The 21,371-nt window shown below is 42.2% G+C and overlaps 1 protein-coding gene across 1 annotated transcript in view; it reads left to right on the plus strand.

Moving 5' to 3' along the window:
• cacna1ab (calcium channel, voltage-dependent, P/Q type, alpha 1A subunit, b) overlaps positions 1–21,371 on the plus strand; it is a 153,706-nt gene that overhangs the window by 115,401 nt on the left and 16,934 nt on the right. Inside the window, exons 33-41 of the mRNA XM_028565696.1 lie at positions 502–618; positions 840–905; positions 1,716–1,813; positions 2,374–2,524; positions 4,824–4,951; positions 5,589–5,685; positions 14,043–14,148; positions 14,537–14,644; positions 17,256–17,359. Coding sequence (XP_028421497.1) covers positions 502–618; positions 840–905; positions 1,716–1,813; positions 2,374–2,524; positions 4,824–4,951; positions 5,589–5,685; positions 14,043–14,148; positions 14,537–14,644; positions 17,256–17,359 — 975 coding nt within the window. The remainder of the gene's footprint in view (positions 1–501; positions 619–839; positions 906–1,715; positions 1,814–2,373; positions 2,525–4,823; positions 4,952–5,588; positions 5,686–14,042; positions 14,149–14,536; positions 14,645–17,255; positions 17,360–21,371) is intronic.

A 21,371-nucleotide genomic window follows, 5' to 3' on the forward strand; every position in this document is an offset into this window, starting at 1 on the left:
AACGCGCGTGTGTGTGTGTGTGTGTGTGTGCGTGCGTGGGTGGGTGCGTGCGTGTGGTTGACAGGCACAGTGCATTGTGCTCCATCTTGTGTGGCCTGCTTGCCCCCCAGAGATCAGTGCATTTGGTTCTTTAAAAAAAAAAGAAAAAAAAAGCATTCTGCTGTACCAGATTGGATGATGACCTTTAGACTCTTTGAATTATGATTTTCCTTATTTCCTCTCTTTTTTTTCCTCCTTTTTGTCTTTTCTTTGTCTTTTGACCTTCTCTCTGTCTTTCTCCCATTTGTACTTGTATCTACTAAGAGCCATTATGTTTGCAGTTGGTTATGTTTTTTTGGGTTTGGACCCCCCTCCCCGTCCCCCCCTCTCTCTTTCTCTCTTTCTCTTTGACCTCTCTATCTTCCGCTGTTGTTTTTTTTTTTTTTTTGCGTTTGGTAGAGGGAGGTTGTGCATGCGCCGTGTGTTTGGTCAAACTTACCGTGTTCTCCCTCTGCGATGTAGAATAACTTCATCAACCTGAGCTTCCTGAGGCTGTTCAGAGCAGCTCGCCTCATCAAGCTGTTGAGACAGGGAGAGACCATCCGCATCCTGCTGTGGACCTTCGTCCAGTCCTTTAAGGTATTCAGTCGTTAACAGATTCACACATTATGTATGTTGTCCAATAAAGAAACAATCTTGATTTTAACTCGCTTTATTGTTCACGTTCTCATTTCTGCTATTCTCCTTTTCCGCTCCTCTAATCCCATAGTAAATAAACCCCTATACTACAATTTACATAAAGTCACAATACACGTAACAGCCCTTACAAATCCTTCCTCTCTCTTCATCTTCTCTGGTAGGCTCTGCCGTACGTGTGCCTGCTCATTGCCATGCTCTTCTTCATCTATGCCATCATCGGCATGCAGGTGCGTACTGCTATATCTGCCTATTTGAATATACAATTGCATATGTTGTTATATGACTTTTTAGAAAATAGGTTCGACATATGTCAAAAATCTTCTCTGCACATGTGTGAACAGCATAAAAAATCCAGCAATGGAAGATATTTTCACATCCTTTACCTACTTAAACATACAGATTTGGTTATTTGCCAGTTACAAATAAAAGTCTTGTATTCCAAAATTACAAGTGAAGAACTAAACTAAAAGCACAGAAGTGATACCAGTAAAATGTCCTTAAAGTATCAAAACTAAATACTTCTTACTTCTAATACTTCCTATACAAGAAACAGTAGCTCCAGTCTGACCTTATACTGCACATTGTAATGCTAGTTTCTTGTTACTGTACTGATGCATTAATGTGTAATCCAACATGTTAATGCTGCAGCTGGTTGTGGAGCCAATTGGAATATTTTATATACTACAGCATGTTTTAAATTATAAATATGCACCAAGTCTGTTTTATGTAGGTTTTGTATGTAAAATCTGACTCTGCAAAATGATAATGCTGTCAAATAAATGCTGTGGAAGAAAAGTACAATATTGTCCTCAGAAGTATAGGAAAGTAGAAGTGCAGCGACATAGATTTATGCAAGTAAGTAGCTCACAATATTTAATTACTGTGATGGTGTAAAATACAGATGTAGCATTTTAAAATCCCCACCACAGCTCCAGTTGTTACTGCATTTTTTCAACTTCATCATCAGAGTAAAGAATATTCAGTAATGTTTTTTTTTCTTGTGGTTTGCTTTCTTTCTCCGCTGTTTCTGAGTTTAGTTGTTTGGGAATTTGGCGCTAGATGAAGAGAGAGAGAGTGCCATCAACGAACACAACAACTTCAGGACCTTCATCATGTCTCTAATGCTGCTCTTCAGGTGCGTCTTTTAGCCTCTTTTTTTCTCACATGTAGGCTATATTATTACATTCGCACAAGCGTCCTTTCTCTAAAAACATGAAACAAATCTAACCCCCAGGAGGAGGAGTCTTTTCATCTGTGATCCTTAAATAATTGCCATTGCACACTGCCACCTCCTATTTTATGTCAACATGTTCAACTCCAGCTGCATGTCAACGTGTCTCACAGTCCTATTGTGTTTTTTCATGTGTGTGTGTGTGTGTGCAGGTGCGTGTACATTTGCATGTGTGCAAGTGTATTTATTCTTGCTTGCATGCTGATGTAAAGGACCTGCACCATTGTGAAGATCTTGAAATAAAATTAAAAAAAAAAAATTACTGCACTTGTCTATTTCCATGATTTCTGGAATTTATCAATGTATCTTCTTTCTGATGAATTCTCATGTTCCCAAAGCTGCCCCATAGCAGTATATACTCTGCATTGTTTGAGTAGATGCCTCTCGCACATTACTGTCAATGACATGCTTTCTTCTGTGTGCTCACTCTTTCATGATTTGCTGTGTGTTTTCCCCTCGTGCAGGAGCGCTACGGGCGAGGCCTGGCATGACATCATGTTGGCCTGCCTGGGCGGGAAGGAATGCGACCCGGCCTCAGGGAACACAGAACCTGAATGTGGTAGCACCTTTGCCTACACCTACTTTGTCTCCTTCATCTTCCTCTGTTCTTTCCTGGTGAGCAAAAAAAAAAAAAAAAAAAACACGGAATGTCCCTTTAACTTTAAAAAAAAATTATTGGTTACACTTTACTTGAAGGTATATACATAAGAGTGACATGACACTGTCATAAACATGTCATAAACATTATAAACAAGTCATTTTCGCGTCACGTTTATGACATAACGCTTCTTTTAGTAAGTGTCATTCGGTTTTTGTCATGACAAGTTATGATTAGGGTTAGAGTAGGGTTCATGTGTCATGACTGTGTCATGTCACTCTTATGTAGATACCTTCTAGTAAAGTGTTACCAAAATATTAATCCATTTACTTCTCCTTACTAGAGGGTGTACAGGAAAACCTAAAGTGAATAATATCATATATTTCTCAGTCATCCCTCTGCTTGGTGTAACTTCATAGTGTTAAAGTGTGGATTTATTATGTAATCCTGGCTACCGTGTTCCAAGATGGCTACCATGTTGTGTGGCCAATGACACATTATAGCGCATTAGTGTTTCATTGAACCAAACTGTTCGTCCTATCAACGTGGCATCATGACTTTGCGTAAACATACACGCCACTTTCCTAAAGCCAAATGGCATGTTATCGTGTTATAACGCATTTTGAGCTATCCACATGTATGTCTACGCTGTGTACAGCGGATGTAAACATCGTTATTGTGTAAAAAATATATAAATAATAATAAAAAAGGTTGGGTTTAGGAAAAGAACATTGGGAAAGGCTTTAGTAACACAGAAAAAAAAAAGAAAACGATGGTGACCAACGTCACACGCTTAGGAAAACAATAAACGGTTGAGTTTAAGAAAAGAACATTGGGGAAGGCTTTATTATTATTATTATTGGGCTACAATGATAATTCACACATAATGTACGTCAATGGAGGCCAAACGGCGTTGATAAACACACTAAAAAGCGATTATGCGTCTTCATAACACGCCAAAATGGCATACGAATTGGCGTGTCATACATACGCCACTTAATGAGATCAGTCTGGTCCTATCGACTTCACACTGTGTTGACAACACATGCTAAACTACTTTTTGAGGTTCAGAGGAAGTTTTAAAACATATCAAATAGTAATAATATTGATAAGTAAGTAAGTAAGTAAAATGTATTTGTATAGCACCTTTCACAGATAAAAATCACAAAGTGCTTCACAATAAAATGCAATACAACACAAGAAGTCACAATACAAGCAAATTGAAATACAAATAGAAAATGTAACAAACAACCATTAAAAACCCATCAACTAAGTAAAAGCCTGCTTGAACAGCAGAGTCTTCAGCTGCTTTTTAAAAGATTCAACAGAATCCACACAACGTAGCGAGAGAGGCAAGTCATTCCACAGCCTAGGAGCCACTGCTTGGAATGACCGATCCCCTCTAGTTATAGTTATATAGATAGTTGGCTCTGTCTGCTTTAGTGTCTTGTCATCAAATTTAACAGGGGTGTCTTCATCAATGGAAGCCTATGGGGAAAGATTGTTGTTTGGGCGGCAGGGGATATATTGCAGTACTGCAGTTGACTACAGGGGAAACATTGGCAGCAAGGCATACTCTGCCTTTCCATATCCAGCTGTAGATAAATGGTTCAACTAACATGTTCGTCGTCCTGCTTCATTTCCTTGACATATCAGTCATCTGGGATTTTTCACTTGGTTTCAAAACAGACATCTGCCATCAACATTAAAGCTAGACTATGGGACTTTTACATGTAAATGAACGTACGCTACAGTCAAGCCCTTGCCAAACAAGTTCACAGAATGTTGAACTGAAGTTGTGGTGTCAGGGTTTTTAGGGCAACATTCCCATACCGGCTCATCGGAAGTAATGCGTTTTACGTCAACCAGCCAGAACTAAAAATGGTCAGGAAGAGGGGCGAGACCATAGGGACGGAGCAGCAGCTAGGAGTATGGGGAAAAATCCTAAGAAGCAAAGTTTCCAGAGTGAATGCTCCAAATAAAAAAGAAAGTCAGCATTCAGAGGAAGGATTAAATAAATAAAAAAAAACATGATTGAATGAAGATGAAGAGAGCGCTCCTGCTCCTGAGTTCACCTGCAAACATACTGTACGTCATAAGCACGCATCAACGGTGTTTGTGTAATTACTCTCACTGCCAGAGAGGGGGACAAAAGTCCCGCATTCCAGCTTTAAAGCAACGCAAGTGACAAAAACAATTCTCCAAACCTGGTCTACCGTTTGTCATACATCTAGAATCCAGTAGTGTTCGATTATTAAACCTTAACAAGAAAAAAAAACTTCTGCAATGAGTTTGTTTACCTTGTCCTTGTTCCAGATGCTGAATCTGTTCGTGGCTGTCATCATGGACAACTTTGAGTACCTGACCAGAGACTCCTCTATCCTGGGGCCGCATCACCTGGACGAGTACGTAAGGATATGGGCCGAGTACGACCCTGCTGCCTGGTGAGTGGCACACACACACACTCATACACACACGCTGTAGAAGTCCCACGAAATACATAATGAAATAGCAAAGAAAATACTGTTATAGACAGATTTGTAATGTAAAAATAAGTTAGCAAATGTTATGTATGTCTAGACCCGTTTGAACAGCCTTGTGCTGAATGTAAAGGAACTCTTAACCCTTGACTTTCTCTCCCATCCCAAAAAAAACGGGGATGATCTCATTCAAGAAGTGTTATGGTGAAACAGGATCTACGTCATGTGATGATACTGTAGCAGTTAAAAGTGGGTCAGTTACAGCTGGCCTGCCTGAGCAAAGAGTGTTCCAGCTTTCTACCTGTCTTCTCTTTCTTTGTTTCTCTCTGAGCCTTTCTGCCTTCGTCCTCAAATTGCACAATTAGTGCCCAGTTGAGTTGAATGTGATCCTCTCCACTTCCTCCTCAGCCCCCTGTAATGAGTGTGTGTGGGCATGTGTGATAGGATGGTGTCCTACACCTCTTTTTCTCAGTGTAAATAAATGCTCTCTCCTCTTCTCCCTATCCTTTTTCTTCTTCTCTATCATCTCCTCTATTTTTCGCTCTATCTGTATTCTGTGTATTCCCTCACCTAACCTTCCCTCCTTGTATTTTTCTTGCAGCGGGCGCATACATTATAAGGATATGTACAGTTTATTGCGAGTTATCTCCCCTCCTCTGGGCCTTGGCAAGAAATGCCCACATAGGGTGGCATGCAAGGTTTGGACCAAACCCCTAAAGCACAAACTTAAACGCAACCTGCTCGCCTTTAAGAGACTGGAATGAATGTTGCTCTTTATCACTTTTAAAAACAAATTCTTTCCTACTTCAACTTTTTTTATTTCATTTGGTTTGATCTTTCTCTTTGGGTTTGCATTATTCAGTTGTTTTAATCTCATTTCACCATTGGGTCATGTTTTTTTTGGGGGGAGGGGTTTCTGTTGTATATGCATTCTGATATGACAATGAGAATGTTTGGGACAATGCAGAAATGTACACACACACACACACACACACTCTTGTACATACTCACACACACACACACACACCGATAGCGGTGTGTGGAGCATGAGGTAGTGCACTGCACTCGCTATTGTCTTCTGACTGAACGCTGGGGAAATGACACTGATATGTTCACTTTTAATTCCATATGATGTAAACACTAGAGTCCAGACTCCAGTCAGCCATTGTCTTTTATTTCTGCTTGCTGTCTAATTTTGCCTGGGCAGAAAATGGTCGAGCAATGTGCATTGTTCTTGTTTGAGTTGGGGTTTGGGTGAGGGAGGTGGGGGTTACTTTAGTACAGAGACTTCTGCAGAGAGGGCTTGGTCTGAATACTGTCACAACGCTAACCCTTGTAGCCGTTAGCTGAGCCAGTGTTTTTCAGCCATGTGTCATCGATGCTCCATACACAAATGAAAGCAGCTGGTATCAGCTCATGAAAAACTCCAGATTGTTGTGCCTCCGTGGCACATGTTTGTGAACCACTGTGCTAAGCAGCCTGTCATATTTAATTTTTATATATATTTAAGCCACGATGTGTACTGAAAGTCAAACTTTTTAAATCCTACACAGTGGCTTTGAGGATTCAAGGAATCAAAATGAGCGCTAGGCCTGTTACAAGCTCTTCATAAAGAATGCACACGACAATGCAAAGGGAAATGCGCATGGGGCTCATTGAACAATGAAATATGTACAAAACCTTTCAAGGTATTCTTTTGTGTACAATACAACCACGCGTTTCTTTCTTTTTGGCCATTTTTTATGGTAAATACCCCAGTCCTAGATCATATTGACATTACTTCCCCTGTGGGCGTTTGTTATGTAAGCAGAGAGCTTGTGTATCCCACATGCTTGTGTTGGCACACCTTGAGTGGAGAATGTAACAGGCCTTATGGTAACAGCTTCTATTCACTGCTACCTGAAATACTATATTAATATGGCCAAACCTGCTCTGTTTGTGGCTCTGGTGTATGGGGAAAGAAGGAAAAGGGGCAGGGTGTGTGTGTGGTTTGGGGCAGGGACTCTGGACATAATAAAAGGTCTTGTGTCCACCAGGTACCTCTTAATAACTCCCTGTGTCGACAGATGCTCGTGGGAAGAATTGTAGGTCATGCTGTCTGTGTTTGCTTACTGTCAAGATCTTTTTAAGGTGCTGCAGTCTAAACCAAAGTTTAGCCATAAGAAATGGTTAAAGGGTTACTTCACCCAAATCATAAAAACAACATATTTATTATTTTTTTCGTACTGTTTTAGACCTATAAGACCAGTAATGTGACTGGCTGACAGTGTGTTCATTAATCTCCACACCCTTTGATTTATATCCCCCTTCATCACCTACATGAACCAAAATAGCCGGTGCGCTTGGAGACTTTATCACTTTGCACTTGTCGTTGCGCTCGCATGATTAAAGTAGGGCCATAGTTCCATTGAATCTGTTCACAGTGAGGACTATGAGTTATAGAGCTCAACAGTGTGGTTCCGGAAGTAAAAATCCCATTCATTTTCTCCATTAGGATTTTAAGTATTAGCCATAATGTCTAAGCAATCCAAGGTGGACTGATTATGAGCTCTGAGGTTGTGAAACAAAGGTTTATGCTCCTGTAGAAGCTAGCTAGGCATCTGTATGAAATCAACCTTGTTTTAAGAAAAACATGTTTTTTTTCCATCTTATGGAGAAATACTCATAAACTCAATAAATGGCTAATTATTGCTAACTAAAATGCTAGTTAACATTAGTAATCAAACTGAAACAGCTAATGTAAGTCGAAACTGCCTGCGAGCTTTTCCTGTTCTATACGGTAATTCCTCTACTATGCGACATTAAGTCGCGTGATGACACAATTATTACTATTTTTACAAAAACGTCTGCTACGGAGCCATAATGTAAGGTATAAGGTATTGGAGCCTTTCATACATTGTCGTGTTTCTTTAGAAATAAACAATGGACAAATAGAGTCTTTAAACGCTTCAGATGTAAAGTTATTCGCTGTCAAAGTGGCGCCAAAATGAATGGCAGTCAATGGGATGCTAACGGCGGGTGATGGCTTGTTAGCAACAAAATGGCTCCATAGGAGGTACGCATTGTGGAGGCTGGCTTACCCCCTTGGAAATACTACACTACCCACAATCCTAAGCGTAACAGCGACGTCTCTGATTGGTGGAACTCGCTGTTACCATGGAAATGTTGACGCGAACTGCTACCATCGAAGTCTGTGATGGTTTCTGTACACCGTCTTGAACCCCTTTGCCGTTTTCAAAATGTTATTTGGTTTTGGATCAAATGTTTAATGGTCACGATTCATCTTGTTGCTGGTTGGCTTGGTTTCAGGCTTAAAACTCTCTATGTAAGCATTTAACGAAACGTCAATGGAGATATTGAACAGGGAAAATCACTTCCAGAACCAGAGCCGTTAAAAAAAGTGGGCGGTCACTGTTGAGCTCTATTCTGAGTAACAGGGCACCCTGGGCACCAGAACCTGAAACTATCTGCATAGCTGGATGCCACAAGAGGTTAAGTGGTGACACATTCGGTGATGTGGGTGAACTGACCTTCCAATAGCTTAAGCCTAGCTGTTAGCACCGTTGGGGTATCCCAACCCTCCCTGTCATCATCAGGGAGGGCTCCCATGAACATCTGGAGGCACACGGGTGAGCTGAGGTTCCCCAGTGGACACGCAGCCTCAGTAACAGACTGCATTGACTTGCCATTGTGACTCACTTCGATCTCTGCAGCGGTGCTTTTCTTTGCCTGCTAGAAGCCCCGCTGCCAGTTCTATCCGAGTGGCGAAAGAGGGCAAAGACCAAAAAAATCAAAAAAAAATCCCAAAACCCCTTTTCACCTCGCATAGAACGGTATCTTAACAACAACTAACTAAACTAAATAACACCTCCTCCTCCTCCCCCAATTCTCCCCTCCTTCCCTAACCTTTCTCCCGCCCTCCCTTCCTTCCTCTCCTCTCCCCTGTACTTTATGATAAAACAGACTAGAAGCCTCTTAACACACTCCCTCGTTCTCTCTCTTTCTCTTTCTTTCTCTCTTTCTCTCTGGCACCACAGCAACCACATATCCACAGCGATCAAAACAATAACCTCTGTGTATTTGTTTCCCCCCCCTCTTCCTTTCCTTTGTCGGTTTCTTTCCTTTTTCTCCTCATGTCTTCCTCCTCCAAACACACCTCTGTGCGTCTGCGTCCTCCCTCTCCCTGCCCCTCATACATTTTCTTTTTTTCGTTTTTACGTCGTCCGTCTTTGTTTGTTCTGTCTGTCGTGTGTGAGTGTGTGTGTGTGTGTGTGTGTTTACGTGCGGCTGTTTGAACGCATGGTATGTGTGTGTGTGTGTGTGTGTGTGTGTGTGTGTGTGTGTGTGTGTGTGTGTGTGTGTGTGTGTGTGTGTTTGTGGCCACCCCAGCGGCCGGATCAGTTACACAGACATGTATCAGATGCTAAGACACATGTGTCCGCCGCTAGGCCTCGGGAAGAGGTGTCCCGCCCGGGTCGCCTATAAGGTAGACTCGCCCCCCACCATACCCCTCCGCCCCCCTCGGCCACCACCCCCACCTCCTTCTCTCCTTCCCTTTTCCCATCCTTCTCTTCTTCACCTCCTATTCCCCTCCCATCACCGTCTTTAAACCTCCCCATCGCTGGGGAGGAGATCCTCTCCTCTCTCATCTGCTGAAACCGCCCCGTCCCTTTCTCCCTTCTCCACCTCTCCCCTTCTCCTCCACCTCCCTCCCTCCCTCCCTCCCTCCCAGCGGTGTTCTCCTCATTGTCTGTTAGTGGTGGTTGTGGTGGTGGTAAGCGCTGTCCTCTCTTCTCTCTCTCCGACCGCGGGGATGGAGGGATGGGCTTTTGTCGTGCAGTGAAGTGAAGTGACAGTGGAGTGGTAGTCAATCCTCTTTCTTTTATTTCCTCCCGCCAGGCCGCAGGAGTAAGGGAACGGAGGAGGCTTTGCCAGTCCTTCTGCAACCTGCACGGACGCATGCACACACCACAATCCAGTCAGAAAAGCAAAGATATATAGAGCACAGATCTGACAAGCAATTCCCCTTTTCCATAACAAATGAAGGAACTTAAAAAGTAAGAAAAGTTCCTCTGTTTTCCTACCTCAGTTTTGAAATTCATGTCTTCATATTTTACCACACTGATCTTGCAGTATACGGAAATGAAATCTTGAATAAGCTTGTACAATCCTCCCGTCTCTACACCATTGTTGAGACGTATGCAAAAACAAATTATACAAAATATATAAATAAAACATATTCTCCGACCACATGTTGTCATTATGTGTTTTAGGTATGTTTATTTGAAGTACATTTAAAAAGAAAGTGTAAATGATGGCAGGACCCCAGGACGACCAATTGCTTGTGGTCATTACTAATATTCTTTGTGAGCATATATATGAAATTATGTACACATTGCATTGTTCAAGGATAAGAAACATAAATAATTTGTTCATGTGAAAATCTCTAGTGTAGAGGCCCACAACATCTAAAGTGCAACTATTTGCTTACGATGCGGGTACAGAAGGACCAGCAAGGGTGTCTGTCTTCAGTTCTCTGCGTCTCTTATTCCTGTGGATGGCACTATAGTGCTCACATAAACATGCCCACATTACTGTGCCAAATACACACTGTGCACATACAAATAATAATCATGCAAATTGAAATGAGTAGGAAAAGTTCTGGCCCTTGTAGTTTTTGGTCTTTTTTCAAGATGCTTTTTTTGAAACCCACGGAAACGTCTGCGTCTTTGAGTTCTCTTTGCCCCTCAGACCACCAGTGTAAAGATTGGGGTCGAGCATTTCAGCATCCGCTGCCTCGTTGTCTTGTTGTCTACTCTTTCTCTCCACCTCAGTAGAGCTCTACTCTGTCTATCTTTCGTTCTCTTTGTCATTGACATCCAGATTCGCCAAAATAATATTGAAAAGATGATGTAATGCTATAGTTTCCATCATTTTTCTGATCATATTTGTTGTGCCGAGAAGCTCTGCAGAGTAGCACCACAAAGGCAAATATGCTGTCATCCCCAAATAGCAATGTGAAGGGTTGGCATCACTTGTAATGCTAATCTACCTAAACTAATATATTTGCATATTTTTCAATGCCTTCCTTTGAGAAGAATAAACATTGACATGCAATTTTGAAGGTAAATAAGTCTAAACTTTGCTAGATTTTTATTTGAACAGGAATTGTTTTTCCACACTTGGTGCTATAGACAGATTTTGGTCAGTACCAAAAAGTATTGGGATTAGATACTCAGTCCCACTTTGATGGAAATCTCTCTCCTTACTTGCCTAACTAGCTTGTGACGTTACCTGCGTAATAATCATAACCAGACTGAACTATTCTGTAAACAGAATGACTTTGATCAGATATTGCAAACTCTCCCTTGTGCTAAACCTTTATTGAATCTGGGTGTCAGTGCCCTATTCACTGTCTCTTTCTAGTTTTTCGCCTTTTCTCTTTTTCTTTCTATTTCTCTCCTCTTCATCTTTTACTCAATCTTGTTATTCTCTGTTTTTGTCCTACCTGTCAATTTTCTCTCTTTTTGTCATTCTTCTGTCCTTCTGCCTCTACAGTACGTCCACTTGTCTGTCAACAATCAGCATCCATCGTCATTTCTCCATAGCATCCCTCTGTCCATCCAAGCCCTGTCTTTACTTTATCTCTCCTTTCTGTTTCTTCCTTTCTTCTTTCTCTCCAGAATGTCAACCTGCATCAGCAGTGGTCCCCATCACATACTTCAGCCATCAAAGCCTTCCAGTATTCATTGATACAATTTCACAGAAAAAGTCCAATGAAGGACATTTTGAGATCAGAAAGCCCTCATGGTTTCTTTTCAGAACAGAGAGGGGAAGGTTAGACATCTTGAACATTCTTGGCACTGATCGCTCTTATTGCTTAGGCAAAGTTCTTGATCATTCCTTTAGTGGACACAAGGCCTCACGCTTACTGGAAAAAGTAGTTTTGATATCTGTGTATCGCTACTGACCTCTTCTTAGTCAACTTCTGTCAGTGTTGTTTTTAGTCCTCGTCCTTATCTCTTGTCTTGTTCTGTAATTTTCAGCCTCTTTCCTTTCTATCTACACACACACACACACACACACACACACTCCTCTCTCTGTTAATTCCAATTGACCCACGTTCTCTTGATTCCTCTTTTTTCTCTTTCAGTGTTTTCACGGTCCTCCTCTACCTCCTCATTCTCGCCCTTCCCTTTTTATCTGTAACTACATCTCATAACCAAGCTTAGAGCCGCCTAGTTTAACTCAAGTAACTGCTGTCCCTACCATGTGTCCCCTTTGATAGATCCCGTCCCCTTACCCTACAGTACTACTTCTATAAAGTCTGGTTGATCCAAAACTAAGACAGAAAGAACGTCAATCATCTCTTTTTGATCTTCTCTATGATTTTTTTTCTTCTTTCAGGGAATGCCACAACTCTAATCCTCTCTAACTCTGACACCCCCTTAAGACACTGCACCCGTTTGACATTGAGAGAGATCTTGACTTGATATGAAATACTACCATTGCTGTCCAATTTGACTTTGATTAAGGGAACCATGAATGTAAAAATGTAGAGAGCAAAATATAAGAAATGAATCTGTCAGTCAGTAGGATCAATCCAGTTGGATTGAGGATACTCTCTTTGTGCGGATGCACGGCTACTTGTATTGTGAAAGTGGGTTTTGAGGGAAGTCGGGGGGGAGGTAGTGGGCTGGGTAGGTGGGAAGTGTTGGGGGCTTAGAAAATGGGAGTGAAGTAAAGGCATGTTGCATGCTTTGTGTGCCCGGGTTTGTGGGATTTTTCTTGGGAGGTGTTGTGTTGCATGTCATCCTTGCACTCTATGTCGCATGGCTATAGGCGACATTGAGCCTGTCTGCTGAGCGCTGTGGATGTTGGCCGATGCCCTCTGCCTGCCGCACACTTTGGCTTTGGGCATGCCTGACACTCGCACACACTCAGGAACACACAAGCATGTACACAATCCCACCGCCATCGTACTACCGTGCTTGCCATCGTGAGTGCCCAACGCTCATGTTCGTAGGTAAATCTAATGGATGCCAACTGATCAGGATAGGAACGGCAAGCGGCCCTAGCCGGCCCAGCTTGTTTTGTTCTATCTGCGGGTTTCTCCATTGGTTTTACCTGGTACAGTATAGACTTGTAAAGACAGGGAACCTCCTTACAGGTAGGGGGAGCTCTATAGCAGATGCCTCAGTTGAATAAAACTAAAGCAGTCTCCTGTAAAATAGCAGAATTACGCCAGTGATACTGTTATTGTTCTCCAGTCAACCTATTTTGTCTTCAAAGGACTCCAATTAAGCGCCCTTAATTGCAGTCTGTGAAAATAATTGTGTGTAAGTGGGCGGGAAGGGATGTTGGGGTTGGAAGAGGGTGTGGGGTAGGTGTATTTGTTCTGTTTTATATATATATATATATATCTTTGTGTGTAACAACAGAGATGTGTAAATGCGCCAATGCATTCACACATTTAGGGAACATGGGCACAGGTTGGGTCGGAGGCCATTTTGGCTCCGATTGTTCTTCCTTGTGGTTCTCGGCTCTCACAGTTGCTTAGCAGCAGATGGCCCTCAGTGGATAGCTGTGCTGTTTCGTAGAGTATCACTGGAAACACAGGGGATGCAGAGACTCATCTATTCAACTTTCCTCAAGCAAATGCTCTCTGCTGCACAAAACTGTGCAGCAGACTTAACATATTCATGCTCAACAGTCATTTAATGTAGCCCACTATTTGTCAGGAGGACTTAAAAATCAAGTGCCTCCAGTTGAAATTCACTGACTTAACTTAATAGACTACACTGATCAGATCCGTAACTGAAAGAATTATGGTGACACCTAGTCATCCTTGCCTTTACTCTAATCTGTCTTAGTAAACATTAAATAAAACCTGGACGAATCCAGTCCAACTCTAATTGGCTGTTGTCTATGGAGCTCTCTCAACACCGCCCCCCCAACCCCTCACCCCCTCCCCAAACCTGGAGGTTCAGGCACGGCACACTTTAGCAAGGACATGTACCTTTCTCACCCTCTCATCCTGACTGGCTCTCCACAGAGGCTGCTGCGCATGGACCTGCCGGTTGCTGATGACAACACGGTGCATTTTAACTCCACCCTCATGGCTCTGATCAGGACAGCACTGGATATAAAGATTGCCAAGGGTATGGTCCTTAAGTACTATTATCCTTATCCTCTATCTGTTCTTCTCAGTCAGTTTCTTGTCTGACATTCTTGGGTAGTCTTGGGTAATTCATGGGTATGACTTTTTACCTCTCTGTGTCTTCAGCAAGAATGCTTTAAATTATTGTATCAAATATGACAAAACTCAAAATGCCAATTCTGACACTAACAAATAACCTTTTGTTTTGGGTGAATGTGTGCACGCATGAATGGCGGGGAAAAAAAATTCTTTTGAAATTGTGTGCCATTGTGCCTTCCTTTTGATCTGTACCTTTGCCTGGTGTTTATGTGTGGGGGTGTCTGATATGTGATACAAATGTTTGATACGTGTGTGTGCGTGTGGGCACTCTGGTTTACGTGGCCATCCAGGAGGTGCAGACAAGCACCAGATGGATGCAGAGCTGAGAAAGGAGATGATGGCTATTTGGCCGAACTTGTCGCAGAAGACGCTGGACCTGCTGGTTACGCCGCACAAGGGTAAGTTGCAGGAAAATTAGGCATAGTGGCGTGTGTGTCACCGATCACCAACTCACCAAGAGGACAGCTTCTACCAGCCAGTGTCATTCACTGCTCCGCATCTCCTGATCAGGCTACTACAGCATAAACACACATACTGTACATGTATACATATAAATACATATTATATACACCAATGTAGATTCTCCAAATGTCCTTCCAATACTTTGGTCCAGAGCAAAATATCTCTGGCAGGACTACCATGAAATTGGGTATCAAGAGAACTGGTCCGCAGGGGATTTAGAATGGATTTTGGTGACTCCCTGGGTTATCATATAGCATTGCCATTGGGTCAAAATTCCCCTTTGACCAACATTTGATCAATGGCAATATTCATTGTCCCCAGAGCATGAACCAAAGGGGTTCTTACTGTGGCTTATTGTTTGTTCCTGTCGTGAGCATTGCAGCGTTCGAAGGCTGCTATTGTAACCTAACCCAAACCCATTTTTCGGGATGCCTAATTCCTTGTGCTCTGCGTCCATTGTCACTGACAACTCCAAGCACATGCTACCACAGTAAGGACAGTCAGAGTCACTAATAAAGTGACAGATTGACAGAAATATACAACCCCTTACTGGCACACATGAACACAGCAACTTGTGTTTGTTGAAAGGCCTGTCTAAGCCAGAGGTGTTGTGGCACAGGTTGTATTGGTAAAAATGATTTGTTGTTAGGGGAGTTAATTAAAGCCTTAAGGTTATACCAGCTACTAACTGGCTGAATTTTTTGGTCACCCACAACAAGAAAGGATGCGGGCCGAACTGAACCCCAGTGAGCTCGACTCATTTACAGCAATCGCTCCCCTCGTCCCCCGCAACGTTGCTTGCCATACGGTTGGAGTTTGGGCTCCGCACCGCACCATACATGTACTGTAGGCACACTAGCACATACATGTACATAGACACATACAGTATATCACATTAGAGTGGACACAGTAGCACATACTCGCACTGCTGATCTTTCCACCCATCCAGACAGTCCTGGTATCAGGGGGTGCCTACTATAGAAGATCCTCTATAGAAGTCTTTTCACTACAGGAAGAATTGAACAGCAAATAAACTAGTAAAATAGATCCAGGTTTTATATAAAAGGATTGTGATGAATGAGCTTTTTCAGGTGAATCTGTTGAGAATATGATTATTTAAATGATTTTGGTACATGAGTACAAGCTAGTACAATGATGCATGTTTAGCAAAAGCATCAAGTTGTTTGGCTAAATGCATGGGAGATAATAAGGTATACTACACACATAGATATGAGATATGTGTGGTCATATCTTATCACATGTTAATAAACGTTTTAATGCTGGAAGACTTGTAGCCATGCCACTTTGAAAAGGGCACCACTCATTCACTTAGCTACACAGTTCAGTTATCTGACAACCAAAACAAAGCTCAATATTTTTCTGATTTTAAATGTTTCTGTGTTCCATCCAAACTCTGGGGATCCATGTCCGGAGTTTTTAGAAAAAAATTGAGCTCCTGTTTTCCAGGGATCATTTGACTGTGGTGTCCTCATGTTTCTTAGTGAGGTGGCTACCTGGTCCCCAGCCTATTAAGATTAAAGAACAAAAATATGCAAGGTTTGATACGATTAGATGATAGTGAAGTAAAAAAGAGAATGCTAATTGATATGGTACAGCATCTGCCTGTGAAAAGACTATTGGCTTTGTTGTTAATAATTGTACAGTGTTGTAATGTTGTATTTGTGTGTTGTACACCAGCGAGTGAGCTCAACTCTGTTTCAGTTGGGGTGCGGTTACCGCTGTTCCTTCAAGACAACAAAAGAGCATATCAGTTTCAGTTATGATGAGTATTTTTGCAAAGTGCCTCATCACACCCCCCAAATTTGGCAATTTCCATATTTTCTTGGAGGTAAATCTGCCTGTTGCACTTTCAGTGCTCAGAAACACATTGTCAGCAAACCAGCAGACCCATTCCTCTATCTTACCTTATTATACATAATTAGCTTATTAAACTGGTGTGAGAAAATGTTTGCCACATGAGATTTTTAGAGCTGAGCTTCATGCATGAAAATTAGAATACAAACGGCATTATCAATGCTTTAAATGGCTTAAGCCCTGTGTTGGAAAAAATGTATTAGCCAATGAGAATGAGGTTTTGTGACCACAAGGGTGCATGCACACAAGCATGAAAGTAAGTATGTTTGCACTGAGACTTGCATTAGAACATGTTAAAGTCCACGTTTGTCCCTCTCTGAGACTGGTGAAGAGGCAATGACACTAAAACTGCTTTTTTGCTCCTCCAACACAGTGTTTGTTTTGGTTACCACTAGCCATATAGTCTGTGAATGTACCTTCATCAACTGAAGATGGAAAAACCTTTGAAAACCCAACGCTTAGTTTTAATTCTTGATTTTGAAGCTCAGGTCTGTCCCTCCATGGATTGAAATGAAACAGAATTGTGCCAACTGCTAGTGTATTCTGCATGTCATTGTGAATGTCTCTGTGTCAGTGATTTGTGTGTTTCGTCCCCCACTCCCATTCCCCCCACGGCTCAGGGTCCCATCTCACTCGGGTCTAATCTTGCAGGGTAACTTGTCATTTTCTCAGCAGCCACAGACTTGACGGTGGGCAAAATCTACGCTGCCATGATGATCATGGAATACTACCGGCAGAGCAAGACGAAAAAGCTGCAGGCCCTGCGAGAGGAACAGGTAGACTCCATCCCAGAGAAATTGCCCCGAACGCAAAAAGACATTTATTTTCCTTATTCTCTTCCGTCTCCTCCTGGCCCTTTTTTATGGTACCTTTTCCACTAGCCCTTGGACTGAATTTTGCACTTTCTTCTGACAAATATGGATTTAAAAATATAGGAACCGTGTCTTATATATTTAAATCCTATATAAACTTGCAGCTACACTTGCAAACAAATCCCTTATGCCTTGGGTTTTCTTTTTATCACCTGTTCACCCAAACCTACCTTCCTCTCAGCCTGTGCTGGCCACTTTATTAGCATGCTACTTGAAAATCTGCGCCCTTTTTCTAGCACCTTGTTGCTCCCTTGGCCAGCCTTATTCCGTTTATCATGCTTGCTAACAGAGGTATCTAGCTGTTTTGCTTTCTCTAGCTAGTTAGCAACCTTTCCCTTTTCTGCTGCTTCTCCTTTTCCTTTCACCATGGGCTGTTTGCACGTGGTGAGGAGGATCAGGTGTTGCGAAGGTTTACCAATTTACAACTGTTTTTTTTGTTGGTAATGTTCTGAGCAATGATGATGATGATACCACATGGCCTTACCTTTTTGTTCCCCGTCAGTGCTCTTCCCCTCTTGTCGATGAATGCCTTCTGAGATGCACTCGCTCCCGCTTTCTCTGTATTTTCAGTCCACACTGTGTGGGAAACATCTTTCCACTCATGTAATACCTCCTGTTCGCTCCAGCAAGTCATCCAGTTTGTTCAGCACTTGATCGTTAATTTGACATGATACAACAAAGTCCACATTTGCTTCTGGAATGAGGCCAGCCTCTTCTGTATTGACTGAGACATAGATTTCCATTCTGCAGAACAAAGGAGTGCATTGATGAATGGAGAGTATGTTTGCCTTTTTTTCTTCTTCTTTTGAACAGTGCAAATACAGTATGTGTCGGTATGTTCCTGAATGCAGCCATCCCATTGGACTGAATGGACAGGTCCACACATGCTCTCTCAACATCAGCAGTACACAAGGACTTTAACCAGTCTGTGTGTCTGTCAGTTTGCCCCGCCATCTCTCTAGTATCTCGCTTCACTCTCCCTCTCTCCTCTCACTGTGGTCTTTGTTTTTCTATTCCCGTACCATTTTAAAGGAAGAATCCACCCAAAAACATCATAATGCTGTTCAATGATTTGTCATTCTTTTTTCATATGTCTAACATAAGTCATAGTCAATGTCTTCTCATATTGAGATGTTTACAGTACAGCTACAATGGAGCTTAATAGCTGAATATGTATTGTCTATCTAAAACATCATGGTGGTGTCTGTTGCTGTGTTTGGGATCATAGACACACAAACTAGATGGCTATTTAGAATGTATGTGTCCATATGCCCGACTTTGATTTAAAGTATGGATGAAACAATAATGCTAACTAATATACCTATATATATAAATAAAACATACAAAATGGTATAGTATAGTTTTAGTTATTATTACTTTAAAGTCATTATTGCAATACCTGACCGTAAACATGGAGTGGTATGCAACCTATGCATCACAAGTGGATTGGTTTTAGCCACATCATGTGTCATGGCAGAAAATAGACCAACGTTGTTGCACCAAAGACTGAAAGAAATGCAGCAAAACGTTGACGTTTTTTGCCAAAAGGTACTTGGTATAAACTTTGACGCTCTTTTAGTTAATTAGGCTGCAGAAAAGTTGTGTAATGAAAATGAAAAGATTGGCGGCCAAGGGCTGCAAACTTATGCGACTAAGACCACCGCGCTGTTTATCCGAGGAAATCATAGTACGTCATCTCCCATACTGAAAGCAAAAGGCAAAGTAAGGGAAAATGAGAAACATTGACAGAAAAGTTGTCCCCTCATTTGTTGTCCTCGTCTCTCTCCTACTCTGTTCTTCCTACTCCTGCACATATTCGTGCCTAGTCGCGTCTCAATCGTCCTCTTCAGTGTTTTTTGAGCTGTGCTTGTGTCTCAGATATGTTGTCTGCTGTCTGTCATTCTCCTGTTTCTTCACTCTCGTTTTGGAGTCTTATGTCCCTCATTCCTGTCTTCCATGTCGTCTCTGTTCTTCTGACGCTCTCCCTTTATCCTTCCAGGAAGAGATGAGACCTTGACTTATCAAGCTCTCCCTATTTGGTCAATCCTCGTCGATTGTCACCAAGTTGCTCTAACCAAGACCCATTCTCTCCAGTCTGTGTGTTCATGAATCTATCTGTTTGCCTGTCTGTCTGTCTGTCTGTCTGCCATGGTGGTTGGTGGGATGTTGAGTGGAGGTTCCTGTGACCAGTGGCTCCGTATGAAATCAGTCAACCCTGGGGGACTATTCATTAATACATATGCCACTGCAGTAACATACTCCATTGAAGCCGGTGTCTGTGTTAGGTGTGTGGTGTCCATGTTTTCGCCACAATCCGTCTGTTTATTTTACATTTAAACCATGAGTTTTCTCAATAGAGCTAGCCAATGCCAAACCAGACTGTCATGAGCCATTTACCTCTGTGACACAGGAAATGACCACTGGACAGGAATAGACCAAAAAAAAAGCAGCATTAATGTCACATGTTAATGAGGAAATAGAAGGCTTTCAGTTGATATAATATACCCTCTGGCAGCCATATTAGAGGGCTAAATGTCCACACAAACAACTTGAACAATGGAAGTCAACAATCATGGTGAATTTCTGAGCTGTTTTGACCAGAAATTGATATTTCATACAATCATAACAGCAGCCAAATTGTTTTTGTGCTTACATAATGTCTGCTTCTTAGCTATACCAAAGTTGGCATGTCATGCACACATCTTATTAGCACACTAGCTAACTTATTCAGTAGAAGTAAGCGTTCTGTGTGGCTTAACAACGATAGCTTGATGTCAAAAGAATCCACATTTGGTAATAAATCTATCCCATCAGACCACTTGCTGAGAACCTTTGGCCTACTTAGAAGATCTACACCCACATGCAGATACCTGCACCTCCATGACAACGATAGATACACTTGTTATTACAGATTTAGGAAGCAACTGCAACTGCAAAGCCTCTGTTGCCATCTTCCCCAGCCAAATAACTAGTGTTTCTAAGGATCTGTTTGACTGCTAAAACTAGATGTATCTTTAAAATGAGTTGTACCCAGACTAGCTTCCTGTCCAGCAGATCAGCCTGATGTGTCAGAGGAGGTTTGGACATGAATCCGTTTTCTGAACCGGCCTCCATCCATCTGCACGCATTCAGCCTTTAGCTTCCAGGCTGAGAAGGGACATGACAAAGGCCGTAGCAGTCATGAACCGTCGCCTTTAAGCCACTCCAGAGAAGACTCCTTTTACCCAGGATCCCCTGGGAGGAAAGCTGCCTGACCTCTGACCTGATGGAAGTTTCTTTGAATGCAACTAGTTCAGGTTCAGATGTCCACTTCCCACAAAATGGCATATTACTCAAAAAAAATCTTGGCAGATGAAGGATCACAAACATTGTCATACGATGATTTTTTTAAGTAAAATGTCTTTTTTGATGATGTGTTTCACGGGTATGGTGATCTGTGATTTAAGAGCAATCTTACCTCATATGCCTAAGGTAGAAGTTCCCCTCTGACACAGATCTGAGATCAGCTTTCCATCCCTGAACATCAGCCCGAACTGATATAAAGGAAAAAAAAGTAAAACATTCTTTAATTCAGCAGTGTTTAAAGGCTCAATGGTGTTTTTTTGCCCCCAACTGCTCCTTCCAGGCAGCACTGAGATCGCTACGCTATCCTTAACCCTAACCCTAACCCTAACCATAACCAGTGCCTCCTGATGCAAAAAACACAGATAAACGGTTTAAAGGCTCGTTCAGTGTGGTTAGCAGATCCCAGATCAGTAGTCTGGCAAGGAACTTTACCTTGGATACCCACAGCCATGTGTTTGCCGATGGCGCCCTCGTGTGGGTGCATGCTGCGAGTGCATCCTGTGTTTGTGTCCTGTGTCTGCGCCCCTGAGTGTGCCTGATGCCAGCCTGCAGGCCATGTTGTGTATCTCAC

This window comes from Perca flavescens, chromosome 2 (assembly GCF_004354835.1).
Source record: "Perca flavescens isolate YP-PL-M2 chromosome 2, PFLA_1.0, whole genome shotgun sequence".
NCBI lineage: Eukaryota > Metazoa > Chordata > Actinopteri > Perciformes > Percidae > Perca > Perca flavescens.